Source organism: Pantherophis guttatus, chromosome 2, assembly GCF_059756535.1.
Source record: "Pantherophis guttatus breed Tessera chromosome 2, ASM5975653v1, whole genome shotgun sequence".
Taxonomy (NCBI): domain Eukaryota; kingdom Metazoa; phylum Chordata; class Lepidosauria; order Squamata; family Colubridae; genus Pantherophis; species Pantherophis guttatus.
In genome coordinates this window covers 160,699,633-160,712,725 of record NC_142064.1, presented here as the reverse complement: position 1 = coordinate 160,712,725, position 13,093 = coordinate 160,699,633, and the positions used below count along the sequence as shown (strand labels likewise).

General features: G+C 40.3%; 1 protein-coding gene across 1 annotated transcript in view; it reads left to right on the top strand.

The window, feature by feature from the left end:
- ACSF2 (acyl-CoA synthetase family member 2) overlaps nt 1-13,093 on the top strand; it is a 63,665-nt gene that overhangs the window by 12,236 nt on the left and 38,336 nt on the right. The window contains exons 3-8 of the mRNA XM_087887161.1: nt 439-567; nt 2,534-2,587; nt 5,668-5,786; nt 7,830-7,992; nt 11,239-11,334; nt 12,334-12,482. Coding sequence (XP_087743287.1) covers nt 439-567; nt 2,534-2,587; nt 5,668-5,786; nt 7,830-7,992; nt 11,239-11,334; nt 12,334-12,482 — 710 coding nt within the window. The remainder of the gene's footprint in view (nt 1-438; nt 568-2,533; nt 2,588-5,667; nt 5,787-7,829; nt 7,993-11,238; nt 11,335-12,333; nt 12,483-13,093) is intronic.

Here is a 13,093-nt window from a genome sequence, read left to right as displayed (position 1 = left end):
TTTAGAACTGAAAATAGAATGTGGAAGTAAACCTTGATGAGGCCTTTAAAATAAGGTTCTTACTGTATTATTAAATGCCCAAATTAATATTTCAATTCTTAATTCTTAATTCTATCAGAGATCTAAACACTGTGATAAAGGCCCTGATGTGACTTCAGATTACATCCTCCTTCCTTGGGTTGCATGTTTTCTATCTGAACGTGGACCCAAGTACATTTTCTGGCATTCAGAAATGTAAGAATGCTGGAGATTTCCATTCACTGATATTTTCAAATCTGGAGTAGGAATGCAGGATAAACAGCCAACTTCTTTTCTTTAAACACTTATAGTGGCTACTTTATTGCATAGCACAGAGCATTTGTTTCATATACAGTATTCTATTATTCCTTACCCTTGGAATTGAGTTTGCTGAGACTCCTGTTCTTTTGAAAATTGCAGGTGGAGCAAGCTGCCACCGGGCTTCTGGCCCTTGGTTTGAAAAGGGGTGACAGATTAGGAATGTGGGGTCCTAACAATTATGAATGGGTCCTAATGCAATTCGCTACAGCCCAGGCAGGGATCATTCTGGTAAGTTCATCTCTTTTGTAAGCGGTTAGCGGAGGGTGGGAGGTTAAGGGAGAGCTCTGCATAAGGCTGTTATATGAGAGAAGGAACCATGTGAATCTAAATCATGTTCATCATGCACCAGGTGTAATTTTGCATAAGGTTTGGAGTTTGTTGCACTTGCTGCAAAGCTGAAAACAATCTAGATTCTTGGTGTTGAATACTGTCAGCTGAAGAGGTATTTTTTGACTAACGTTAGCTGCTTCCAAAAAAAAAGGGGGGGGGGCAATTTTAACAACTTGCACCAACACACATATTGACCATGATCATTTCTCAAGGGTAGGAACACACAATGAACTCTATTCACCTCCAACCCAGCAGGAAAGCAATCCCCACCCATCTTTATTCTACGCAATAAAAGTCAGCATTTTCTGACTTTTGATAGCTTGTTGTGCCAGTGCCATCCAGGTGGCTTGGCTGCACCATTTTATTCTAGGCAAATCCCTTCACTCTTGCTGCCTATTGTGCCCTTTGGCAAGGAACCTCCTTCCCTCTGGCTATTGCTTGCTGTCCTCTATGGCCGTGATTTTATTTACTTTTGCAGTTTACTGATACAGCCATAAAATAATTTCTCCATCCCCCTTAAGGTTAAAACGACTTCCCACTTCTAGCCTTTCCACTGTGGCATCTTGGGCAAGATGTCAAATGCAACTGACAGTCAAAGTCCTGTTCCTGTTTTTACAGGGATTGTGCATGCAACTCGAAAAGAAGAGGGAGAGTTCTAATTACATGGCCATGGCTACCCTTTTGAATTTTTTGGCAAACCCCCCCCCCCCCACATTCCTTGCTGATACCCTTCTCCTAGCCTAAGAAATAGGAAATATGGTAAAACTATGATCTTTTCTTCTGCTTCTTCTTTTTTTTTTTTGCCAATCCAGAAGGGATAAAGCAGCAATTTACTCTACCAATTGAGGGCTTTGGTAGATGAGGTCCAGGTAGAACATCAGGCTAAATCAGAGGAAGGAGTTGAAGTCCAGAAAAAGATTCCTTAACCTGCTTTGTTTCTAACCATTCACACCTTGGTTACAAGCAGCTGAAGTCCTAAAACTAATTTCATGTATGTCATTTATTGTGTTTTTGAGCCTCTTCTTTGCTATTGATTAATATTGTGGAAGAAAAAAAAACAGGATTTTAATATGCTTGTGGCAGATTGTTTTACATCAACAAATGGTCAAGCAGAAAAGTGTATAACATTGCATTGAAAATAACTATGATTTTTGTGTTACTTGTGTATTTTAGTAACATAGGTGCACAGATTTTATTTAAAAAATTTTCTTCATCTTTCATCAACCTTGGGGTAAAATTGGCAAGAATGCTTGTGTTGTAGAAAACAATTGCTTTATGTTGCAAAGGATAGAGATTATGAAGCTAAATAATGTGGACAAGAGGACCATAGATTTGAAAATGATGCATTCTATTTGTACAATATTACTGACTATATTACAACAGATACTAAAGAGGACTTACTTCATAGGAATATAGAACGTAAGGGTTGGAAAGAACTTCAGATATCACTAAATACAAGATCATCTTTTCTTCCTCCTCTGCCTCTTCCTCCACCTCCATCATCATCATATATTATGGTGAGATTTCCACAATGGGAAGCAGAACTAGAGCAATAATACATATAGATAAAAGTGAAAGATTCCTAAGTGAGAAGATAAATACTTTAAAATGCACAGGATCTATGTTGTTAATTTACCTTCATGATCCTCCAAAGCCAATATTACCACAAGATGTCTGACCTTTTGCCTTTGTTAATACTGGGCTGCATGAAGAACTGCACTTCAGGGACCTCTGCTTGCTCTGGATCAAGGCCCAGGAAACCAATTAGCATTTATTCTATTTATTCTGAACTGGCAATCTGGGTCTCACTTAGTTCCTTATAAGTCTTCACAGCAGACTGATTTTACTATTGCTGCATTTCCAGGTGTCTGTGAACCCAGCATACCAGTCCCACGAACTGGAGTTTGTCCTGAGGAAGGTATGAAAGACCTGTTACATCATCTCTGCTTAATTTTACCCCTAACATTTTTGATAGAATTTTCTGTTCTAGAAATAGAATTCTTGAGATAATAGTGAAGTATGGGGAAAAGTACAAGGAAAAAAAATAACTATCTCTATCATAAGGGGAGAAATTGAAGTATTTGAAATTTTGTAGTTAGGTGGTGGGAAAGACATCCCTCTACCTCCTATAGCATAACACTCACCCTTAATGATTGTAGAGTTGGCAATAATTAATCAGGATTCTTAAATTTTGTATATCCATTTTATAAGTAGAGTAGTTGTGAATGTTACGTGCTGGCAGTACTCAACAGAGAGCAGTGTCACACTCACAGTTTGCTTGTGAATGTCTGGCTAGCAATTCATAAATCTGGAATACCTGATTTAATGCTTCTCTGCTAAAATCCAACTAAGAGGTTCTTTTATTCTTAATTTTTTTTGTTGCCAGTTAACTGGCGCAAAAGCAAAAAAGAATAAAGAAGCAAAGAATGATCTTATCTTTGCATATGCTAATACTCTGACGCCAGTCCACAGAGAAAGTCTAGTGGCTCTCCATAGAAAATCACTGTTATTGTCTGATGTAGAAAAATAAGGAGCATCAAACAATAAAAGTGTAGTGTTGAAATGTAAAGCAGTCTCTATTGTATAAAGTGTTAATGTTTGCTGTTCAATGTGCAATCAAGTTAGTGCCTAAGGATATTTCAGGGAGCCAAAGTAAACTCTGGTGTTTAACATGGGAGTCAGGTGCTTTTCAATATTTCCTAATAATATACATCCTAGCTGGGCAACTCATGACCCTTGATCACAAAAGTATAGCTGATGGAGCCAGGGTATATGGCACTCATTTTTCCCACCAATCAGATGATCTGAACTGCTTGTTTCCTGCTTCAGTTAGACTACCGCTGTGCAGAGAGGCCAGTCCAAACTATGCCATTCAACTTTCTTATCCTTAATAATGGAGGATTAAAACTGTTAAATGGTTTATAAATAAAATTAATCCTGCTAGGATTAAGAAGCCTTTGGGACTTGCCTGTCTTGTTTAGTTTTCCAGCTAAATGGCTGTAATCCATATCTCACTCATAATTTAAAGTAGCATTTTAATGCCAGGGCATCTCTGAATTTCCCCCGATGTCCACAGCATTATCCCTAATCCAGTAGGCTGGAGGGTGTGTGTTGCAGAGCTGCTGTTTCAGCTTCATAATTCCATTCATTTTTTTGTTTAGAGCCCCCCTCCTTCTTCTCCCTTCCTATTCCTCATGGTTTGTTTGCTAGCAATTCCAATGGCTATCTGCCAGTCCTGCTTTCTCAGTGTTGAAAAATAAGAAGCACAAATCATGTAAGACATGGAATGTACATTGAATTTGACAGGTTCTGTGATTATTTCTGCTTCTGTGATGCTCGAGGAAAGCAATCAAATTACTAGCATATTCCAGTGCTGCTAAGCACCGTCATAAAAATTGCTGTTACTTTTATAGTGCAAAAACTACTTTTATACTCTAATATATTTTGCAGAGAGCTAACCTGCTGACCAATTTAATTGTGGGAGGTTCCAATCCTCTGATCTTTCACTATAAGCTTACATAGCAGTTAATTTCATTGAATTCGTTGGGGCATATTTCAAAGGAACCCTGAGTTGTTTAGGATAAAATCTGTATATACACATTAGATAGTGAGTTCCATTAAAGCAAAACTGGCTGTACCCCGGAGGCAAAAGAGATCATTCCTGACCATGCCAAATCTCTAAGAATTCCTCATTTAGAGGGGGGAAACAACTACCAGCATTTGGGATGGAATGCAAATGTACAGACACTGGATTCATATAGTTTGCATTTAAGGTGAGTTGTTTGCAACACAATGCATCCAATGCACTAGAGTGGAAAATGTTGTCTACACACACTCTCAAATGTGACTAATCCTATTAGTATGAATAATTACTTCTGAGTAAATTTCCATAGGGCCCAATTCTAGAAATAAAATTTTATTGAATGATGGGGAAGACTTCATAAAATGGAAGCTTCTTCTTTTAATAAGTATAATTTTAATGCTTTCTTCTGGCCAATGTTTTCTTTGACTCATGAACTAAATACTTTGTGCACTTTAGTCTATAGCAGGGGTGTCAAACTCGTGTTGTCACAGCATCGTCACATGACATATTGCAACTTTTTCCCCCTTCGCTAAACCGGGTGTGGGCATGGCCAGAATATGACACATCTGGCCCGTGGGCTTGACAGTCCTGGTCTATAGCATACACCATGACTGCTTTTTATATGGACCAGTCTGAATTTGATGAAGTTCCTCCTGCATTTCAGGGGATTCCACTCCATGAACTAAGTGATTCTTCTAGATCAGGGGTGTCAAACTCAAGGTCTGCAGGCTGGATTGCACTTAAATCTGGTCCATGGGGCCAGCCTGGATGTATCAAAGGACCGGCTCGTGGGGCCTCTGCTGGCCAAAATGGGCTACAGGGGGGCCCGTTTTCGGCCTCCACAGCCTCCTTCAGCACTCTGCTGGCTGAAAACAGGCCCTGCAGAGGCCTTGCGAGGCCTCCACACAGCCAGTTTTTGGCCGACAGGGTGCTGCAGGAGGTGTCCGTCCCGTCTCGGCCACCCCCACACTCCAGCCAGAGGAGAACTACAATGCTGATCCGGCCCTTGAAGAAATCCAGTTTGATACCCCTGTTCTAGATCAAGGGTTCTCTATTTTAATTAATTATATAATAATATTTCAAGAAGGTGGTCTTGCCCAGTAAATCAAACTTTGGTCTATCCAAGACCAAAGACCAAAATAGTCTACACTTAGAAGCAGTTGCTCTCCACTGTTTGTAATGAAAGATGCCACAAACTGTACTTTACTGCTCATCGAACAGTGACCTACAATGGCAAATCCAGGGAGACACTGATGAGTGTGGAATGTTAAGGTTCTGTGTGACTTTCTTACAATTTAGTGTGTGAAAACTGTACTATCTCCAGTGAATCTCTCTTCATTGTTTTCTGCGCACTGTGACTTTGTTGTATAGGCTGATTTAAAAACTTATTTTCTTTCTTATGTGTATTTCTGTAGGTTGGCTGCAAAGCACTCGTGTTCCCTACCCAATTTAAAACTCAGAAATACTATGAGATCTTGAAAAATATATGCCCAGAATTGGAACAGTCTAATCCAGGAGCATTGAAGAACAAGAAGTAAGTTTATATATATTGTACCTTAGAGCAGTGTTTCTCAACCTTGGTACCTTGAAGATGGGTGGACTTCAACTCGCAGATTCTGGGAGTTGAAGTCCACCCATCTTCAAGCTTCCAAGGTTGAGAAACACTGCCTTAGAGTGTTATTCCATTCCAGGATTTAGCAGCCTGACAGAAATTAGTGTTGCTGGAGCATGTGCGCTATGAAGCTACAAACAGTTCTGCCTCTGGTTTGCATAGGGTACCATGCAAGTCAGAGACCCAGACTTGTTTCAAGTGAGAGAAAACCTATACCATGTCTTTCTTGTTTGTGAGGCATTAGTTCAGGACATAAAAAATTTTCGATTCACACATGGTGCTAAACTATCATGTATGTTTGTGTTATTGTTGGTTTTGCTTAAATGGCATAGTTTGTTATGTGATCCTAGTCTATAACTTTGCATTTAACTATGGATCTCCACAGGATCAACCTCAGTATTTATGTGAATATACATTATGTTCTTTCTCTTTTCAATGTAATTATGATTGAAATGTAATTCAATTCAATTTAATTATGGTTAAATGAATGGTAATACTGCTTAATGCGAATAATAAGCAAGGCAATGTTCATTTTTTGCCATTTTTTTTTCCCTTGAACACTTTGTCTGGATATAATAACGGGCAAAGGTCATAAATGTGCAATCCTGGTTCAGTTGGTCTCTCTCATATACATTTATAATGATCAGTGTATTCATTAACTAGGTCAATACTGACATACATTGACACAGGCACTCCTTTGACCTGAGGAATATTCTTTTTCTCCTGGAAGGAGTGCTTGTGGCTATTGCTTGTGGCTATGGATTCCTAATCTTTTCTCCAAATGTATTTATTTTCTTCTAATCTATTTTCCAAAGCACCTGAGGGCAGGACAAGAAGCAATGGGTGGAAACTAATCAAGGAGAGAAGCAACCTAGAACTAAGGAGAAATTTCCTGACAGTTAGAACAATTAATCAGTGGAACAACTTGCTTCCAGAAGCTGTGAATGCTTCAACACTGGAAGTTTTTAAGAGATTGGACAACCATTTGTCTGAAATGGTATAGGGTTTCCTGCCTAAGCAGGGGGTTGGATTAGAATACCTCCAAGGTCCCTTCCAACTTTATTCTGTTATTCTTTTAATTTCCATGCAAATCATACAAATCTTATTTTCTCCATAAAGGGTAATCATAATCTCATTATGGCATATAATTCATAATCAGAAAAAAAATGTATACAGGAAATCTTCGACTTGCAACCATTCATTTAATGATCATTCAAAGTAACAGCAGTACTAAGAAAAGTACTTAGTACTTATGACTATTTTTCATACTTACAACCATTGCAGCATCTTTATAGTCACATGATCATAATTTGGACACTTAGCAACTGACTCGTATTTATGATGGTTGCAGTTTCCCAGGATTATGTGACCAATTTTTGCAAACTTCAGAAAAGCAAAGTTAATGGGGAAGCCAGATTCATTTAATATCTGTGTTACTAACTTAACAACTGTAATTGATTCACCCAATAACTGTGGCAAGAAAGGTCATAAAATGGGGCAAAACTCTCTTAACAAATGTCTTGCTTAGTAAGATAAATTTTGTGCTCAATTGAGCACAAAAAAGAGCCTTGATAATACAGTGGTCTAAGCACCCTGTTATTAACACAGCTGCCTGCAATTTACTGCTGGTTCGAATCTCTCCAAGGCTCAAGGATGACTCAGCCTTCCATCCTTTCTAAGGTAGGTGAAATGAGGACCCAGTTTGTGGGGGCAATAAGCTGACTTTGTATAAATATACAAAAGTATGAAGGCTATTGCTTAATGCATTGTAAGCCGCCCTGAGTCTCCGGAGAAGGGCGGCATATAAATCAAATTAAAAAAAAAAATTGTGATCATAAGTGAATGACTACCTGTATTTGATTTGGCTTACACTTGGAGGACTTATTCCATGAACTTCTTTTTACATTATGGGAGGTTGAACTTTCCCTTCTGTCATATGTATGACTGGGTGTTCCTTTGCATCAGATTACCAGAGCTTTCTGTTATAATCTGTGTGGATGCCAAGCTACCTGGCACATTCTCAATGCAGGAAGTGATGCAAGCTGGAGAGAGCAGCCACATGAAGGAGCTACAGGCAATACGAAAGATGCTGATCAACAAAGAACCAATTAATATCCAATTTACTTCAGTAAGTACTATATCAACTGCTGTATATCTTTTCCAGTATTTAAAAAAAAAAAGCAGTCCATGATGATCCAAGATAGGAAGCCTATTTTTTGCCAAGCGGAATAAACTGGTACTTAGAATTTACTGCAAATAATTGTTGATAGGTCAGTTGTTAAGTGGAGAGCGGGATACTTCCTGGGTAGTGGGGAAGCCATTGGAGCAGAGGTGGGTTTCAGCAAGTTCTGACCAATTCTGGAGAACTGGTAGTGGAAATCTTCAGTAGTTCGGAGAACCGGTAGTAAAAATTCTGCCCCCATCTATTCTCTGCCTCCCAAATCCCAGCTGATCGGGAGGAAATGGGAATTTTGCAGTACCCTTCCCCTGGATTGGAGAGGGAATGGAGATTTTACAGTATCCTTCCTCTGGAGTGGAGAAGGAATGGAGATTTTACAGTATCCTTCCTCTGCCACGCCCACCAAGCCATGCCATGCCCACCAAGCCACACTCATAGAACTGGTAGTAAAAATTATTAAACCCACCACTGCATTGGAGGCCTAATACAGGGCCAAGCCCATCTGCCCTGGCCCACCTAAGGCCTCCCCCCACCCCAAAGATGTTCCTTGCCACCTCCTGTGCCTGAAGTCCCAACAGGCCTTTACCCACTCTCACATGTGTCCTTCCAGGCCATAGGCCTGATTCCCACCCTACCAGACCAAATATCCTTCTCCTCACTTACCTTTTGAAGAACTCCGAGGTCTTCCAGACCACTGAATGACTAGCTTCTTTGCACGGCTGCATGGTGTGATTCTGAAAAGAGCTGCCATTTTATCCCACCCAGAAAATGGCAGCTCCATTCGGGTTGCCACCGCGCGCCTCAGGGACAAACTGCTTTGTTTTGCTTCCCTAACGAAGTCTGCACGTTGCTTCAGAAAGCTTCTGAATGCTTCATTCTGCTGGCCTCAGAAAGATCTCTGCAGCATTGCAGAAGCTGCTTGTGGGAGGGACAATATGGTGGCTGCACTTGGGTCACTGCTGTGTGGCCCCGAGAAAACTGCTTTATTTTGGTGCCTTAACAGGGTTGACCTCTCTAAGGCAGAAAACAAAGCAGTTTGTCTGTTGGCTTCCCTTTTGTACCTGCTCACAAGTGGACAGGACAAAATGGCAACCGCATCTGGATTATTGCCTTGCAGCCTGGAGATACATGGCCTGCCCTACTTCCACAACATGAGGTCCTAGAGCTTCGACAGGTTAAGTGTGGTGCACGATGGGCATTTGGGCAGGAGGCTGCATGGGAGGAGAGAAGCAGGGGGTGCTGCAGTGACCCTGTCATGAGGGGTAAGGGTGTATGGCTGCAGGGCTGCTGCAGCCATCACAACTTTAAAATGGGGTCGTATGTAGCTTGGACGTTGTCCCCAATTCGGGTCTGACCCTGGTGCTGAAGCTAATGAAGAACATCAGACACCAGGTGCAGGTTTTGTTTCCTTTTATTGAAGTGCTCCAAGAAATGGGGTCCTGGCCAGAAAATGCCTAGGAACCCTGAACAATAGAATTAAGAAAGCTTTATACAATTTCACTAAAGTGGAAGGCAGGATAAGGTGGGATATATGAGAAATATAATCTAATAAACATTTTAGTAATGATTTAACAATTGTTCTATTGGTTTCTAGCTGTCCCTATTTCTAAGCCTTGGCTAATTAATGCTTCAGGAATTATCTAATACACATTCTGTTTGCTCCAGGCCATCTCTGTTCCTAACTTCTAGCTGGGGCATGCAGGATGCCTAACTCTTTGTTTCTGTTATCAGTCCTCTAACCATCCAGAGGTGATACAAGTTTTACACGTGCATATTCCCTGTGAATAAGCATTCTTTGTTCTTGCCAGACAGGTTCCACAACTGCAGGATTCCCGATTTCCTTTCAAGTGTATGTCATAGCCTTGCATTGTTTTAGCGGACAGCCCATCATGGGGGAGGAGTCTTTTGTAACGTAGAATGTTCATTGAATGGCCTCTCATACCTTGAAGACATCCTGTACCTCAGTTTTCAGAATGTGAAATATGACTTTTGAATTAATGGAACTGAGCATGTGGCTATATAATATTAACTTCAAAAATATTTGTCAATACTGGGAAGAAAAAGTGCTATATAAAAGCATGCACACACTTGAAATATCTTAACCCATGAATGTTTCAGTGCCTATTTGGTTTTTTGGGGAGGAAGGGTATCACTACATCTTCTTGGTTATATTTTACCTATGGTAGATCAATGCATGCTAGGAACATTGGACCACATGGTTCAGTGTTGCTTAACAGAATGAGAGCAGTTGTCCAGACTTGTAGCTGTTCAGAATGGAACCTAATAGTTTCTCCAAGCACAGCATTTTCCCAAAGCCTCTTACCTGGAAGTCCAAAAGTAATTTAGAGGTTAGGAACCATTCCATATAATATATTTCACCCACCTCGTGTAACATCCTTCCCGCTCCCAAATTACTTGGCGCCCTCCCTTTTGATATTCCAAAAGGCCCACAGATTTGGTTATATGATTAGGTCTGAGGCTCTCACAGAGCTGGAGGCTTGTCTAGATAGTTTCATTGTTGATGGGACCATTGTTAATTCTCCCTTCATCTATGCTTGTATTTTGTTTTTTTAGGATATTTACTACTTTTTACATTTGCATTTTGCTGTTTTTGTATATATATATATTGTTTTGCCTATTGTTGGTGCACCACCCAGAGTCATCTTCAGTGAGATTGAAGATTATATAAATTTGATTCTTTCTTTCTTTCTTTCTTTCTTTCTTTCTTTCTTTCTTTCTTTCTTTCTTTCTTTCTTTCTTTCTTTCTTTCTTTCTTTCTTTCTTATGCCCTAGTATTTGAGAAGAATATAGGCAATTTGTAACTTGATCAGCAAAGAATCCCAACCAAATAAAAGAAGCACTTCTAGACAAAAGTCAAGACTTGAGACCCAAAGATTGCAATCCAATAAATTTCTGGAAATCACTAAAGTCCTACCTGACAGAGGCAATGACTCTTTTCTGCTTCTTTGAGGATTAAAATTGTAGCCCTCTTTTCATTCCTTCTTGGAACTAGAGTCAACTGAGTTATGTGTGAGTCTTCCTATCTTTCTGAAATCTGGCTTGATCTTGTATTAATAGGATTTTTAGAGTTGGGGCATCATTATAGCATTCCATTTTAAAGCAATTGATCTCTTATAATTTTTATAATGTGCTAGGATCATCCTAATTAGTAAATGAATTTTCTCTTTCCTTCAGGGAACAACAGGAAGTCCCAAAGGAGCAACACTTTCTCACTGTAATATTTTGAATAATGCAAATTTTATTGGTACAAGACTGGGACTAAATGAGCTGGTAAGTCTTCTCTGTCTGCTGTACTTTTTATGTATAGTATAGAATGGAAACTCTTCAAAAGCTATCTCTACAGATAAGAGAACTTTTCATGATTGTATCATATGATGCATCGTTCTTGTCTTGGCTTAATAAAAAATGTATTACAGTTTTCAGGATACAATTTAAAGATTGGTAAGCTAGGTGTTTTTCAAAGAACTCAATAAGAATCAATCATGTGTTTTGCCATCAGATTTTAGAAGGTTTGGCCTTCTTACACACCACCAATGTGAACTTTTTATAGGATATTCTTATCCTGTAAATCAGGGTATCAAACTTTATTTCATTGAGGGCCGCATAAAGGTTGTGTTTGACCTCAGAGGGCTGGGGTGGGCATGGCCAGCTTGACGTCACTCATGTTGGGGGTGCTATGGCCTGAGTGCTCTGCCAGCGAAAACAGAGCTTGGAGGGGGGGGCTGTGCGCTGCCCTTGCAAGCTCCATTTTTGGCCAGAATGGCCTCTACAACTCTCTGCCAGCTCCCCCTGAGCTCCGTTTTTGCTGGTAGAGGGCTGCAGGAGGCTGTTGTGGCTGAAAACAGAGCTTGTGAGGGCCACACGCGGCCCTCCTGAGCTCCGTTTTTGCAGCCAGCAAAAACGGAGCTCAGGAGTCCCACGTGTGGCCCTCACAAGCTCTATCTAAGCACTCCGTGGGCTGGAAGCAGCCCACAGGCCTTGAATTTGACACCCCTGTTGTAAATGTTTCTGACTCTTCAATTATAGGGAACTTTTGACATGGAAATTCCTATTTAAAAATGAAACTAATATTCTATCGAAGACTAGGAACTGAAGAAGTCCAGCCTGGCCTTCCCTTCTCACTATCACTATCCCATTTGTGTAACTCCAACTCTCTTTTCATAAGTCTCCAGTAGGGATTCTTCTTGCTTATGGAATAAAAGATTATAAAGATGATGAAGGCTTATATTGGAAGACGACTCACTCCTATCTTGTTTGTTTTGACCCTAGGAAGCTCGTTGCTGTATCCCCGTTCCTCTCTACCACTGCCTAGGATCCGTGGGAGGCTGTATGGTGATGGCTGTGCATGGTGTCCCTCAGATTTTCCCCTGTCTCAGCTTTAATTCCAAAGCTACTCTGAAAGCTATAGAAAAAGAAAAGTAAGAATCTGGCTGAAGCTATGTTCTGGAAAGAATATTAATATTAGAGTTATTTGTATTAATGATTAGTTAATGCTAATTAGTTACCCTTAGTGTAAATCACCTCTACCTTTCCCCCACCCTGTTTCCCCTTTTGCCCCCTTTTCTCTTCTTTTGAGACAGAACTGGAATGTCTTGGTCTCTTCCTTGTGTGGACCAAGCATATAACATGTGCAGGCAGTTTTTGGATATCTCTTTCCATCTTCCCTTTCTTCCCTGAAATATGAATATTGATTTGAAATATTGATTTGATCTTGGAACTCTAAGGAACAATCACTGCAGCAGCTGCCAAAAATGCCAATGTAGTCCTAGGCTGCATTAACAGAGGGATAGAGTCATGATCACCTGAAGTGTTAGTACCGCTTTATAAGTCCTTGGTATGACCACACTTGGAATATTGCATCCCGTTTTAGAATAGAATGGAGCTGGAAGGGACCTTGGTGGTCATCTAGTCCAGCCCCCACTCAAGTAGGAGACCTTATACCATTTCAGACAAGTGGCTGTCCAGTCTCTTCTTAAAAATCTCCAATGATGAAGCATCCACAACTTCTGAAGGCAAGCTGTTCCACTGG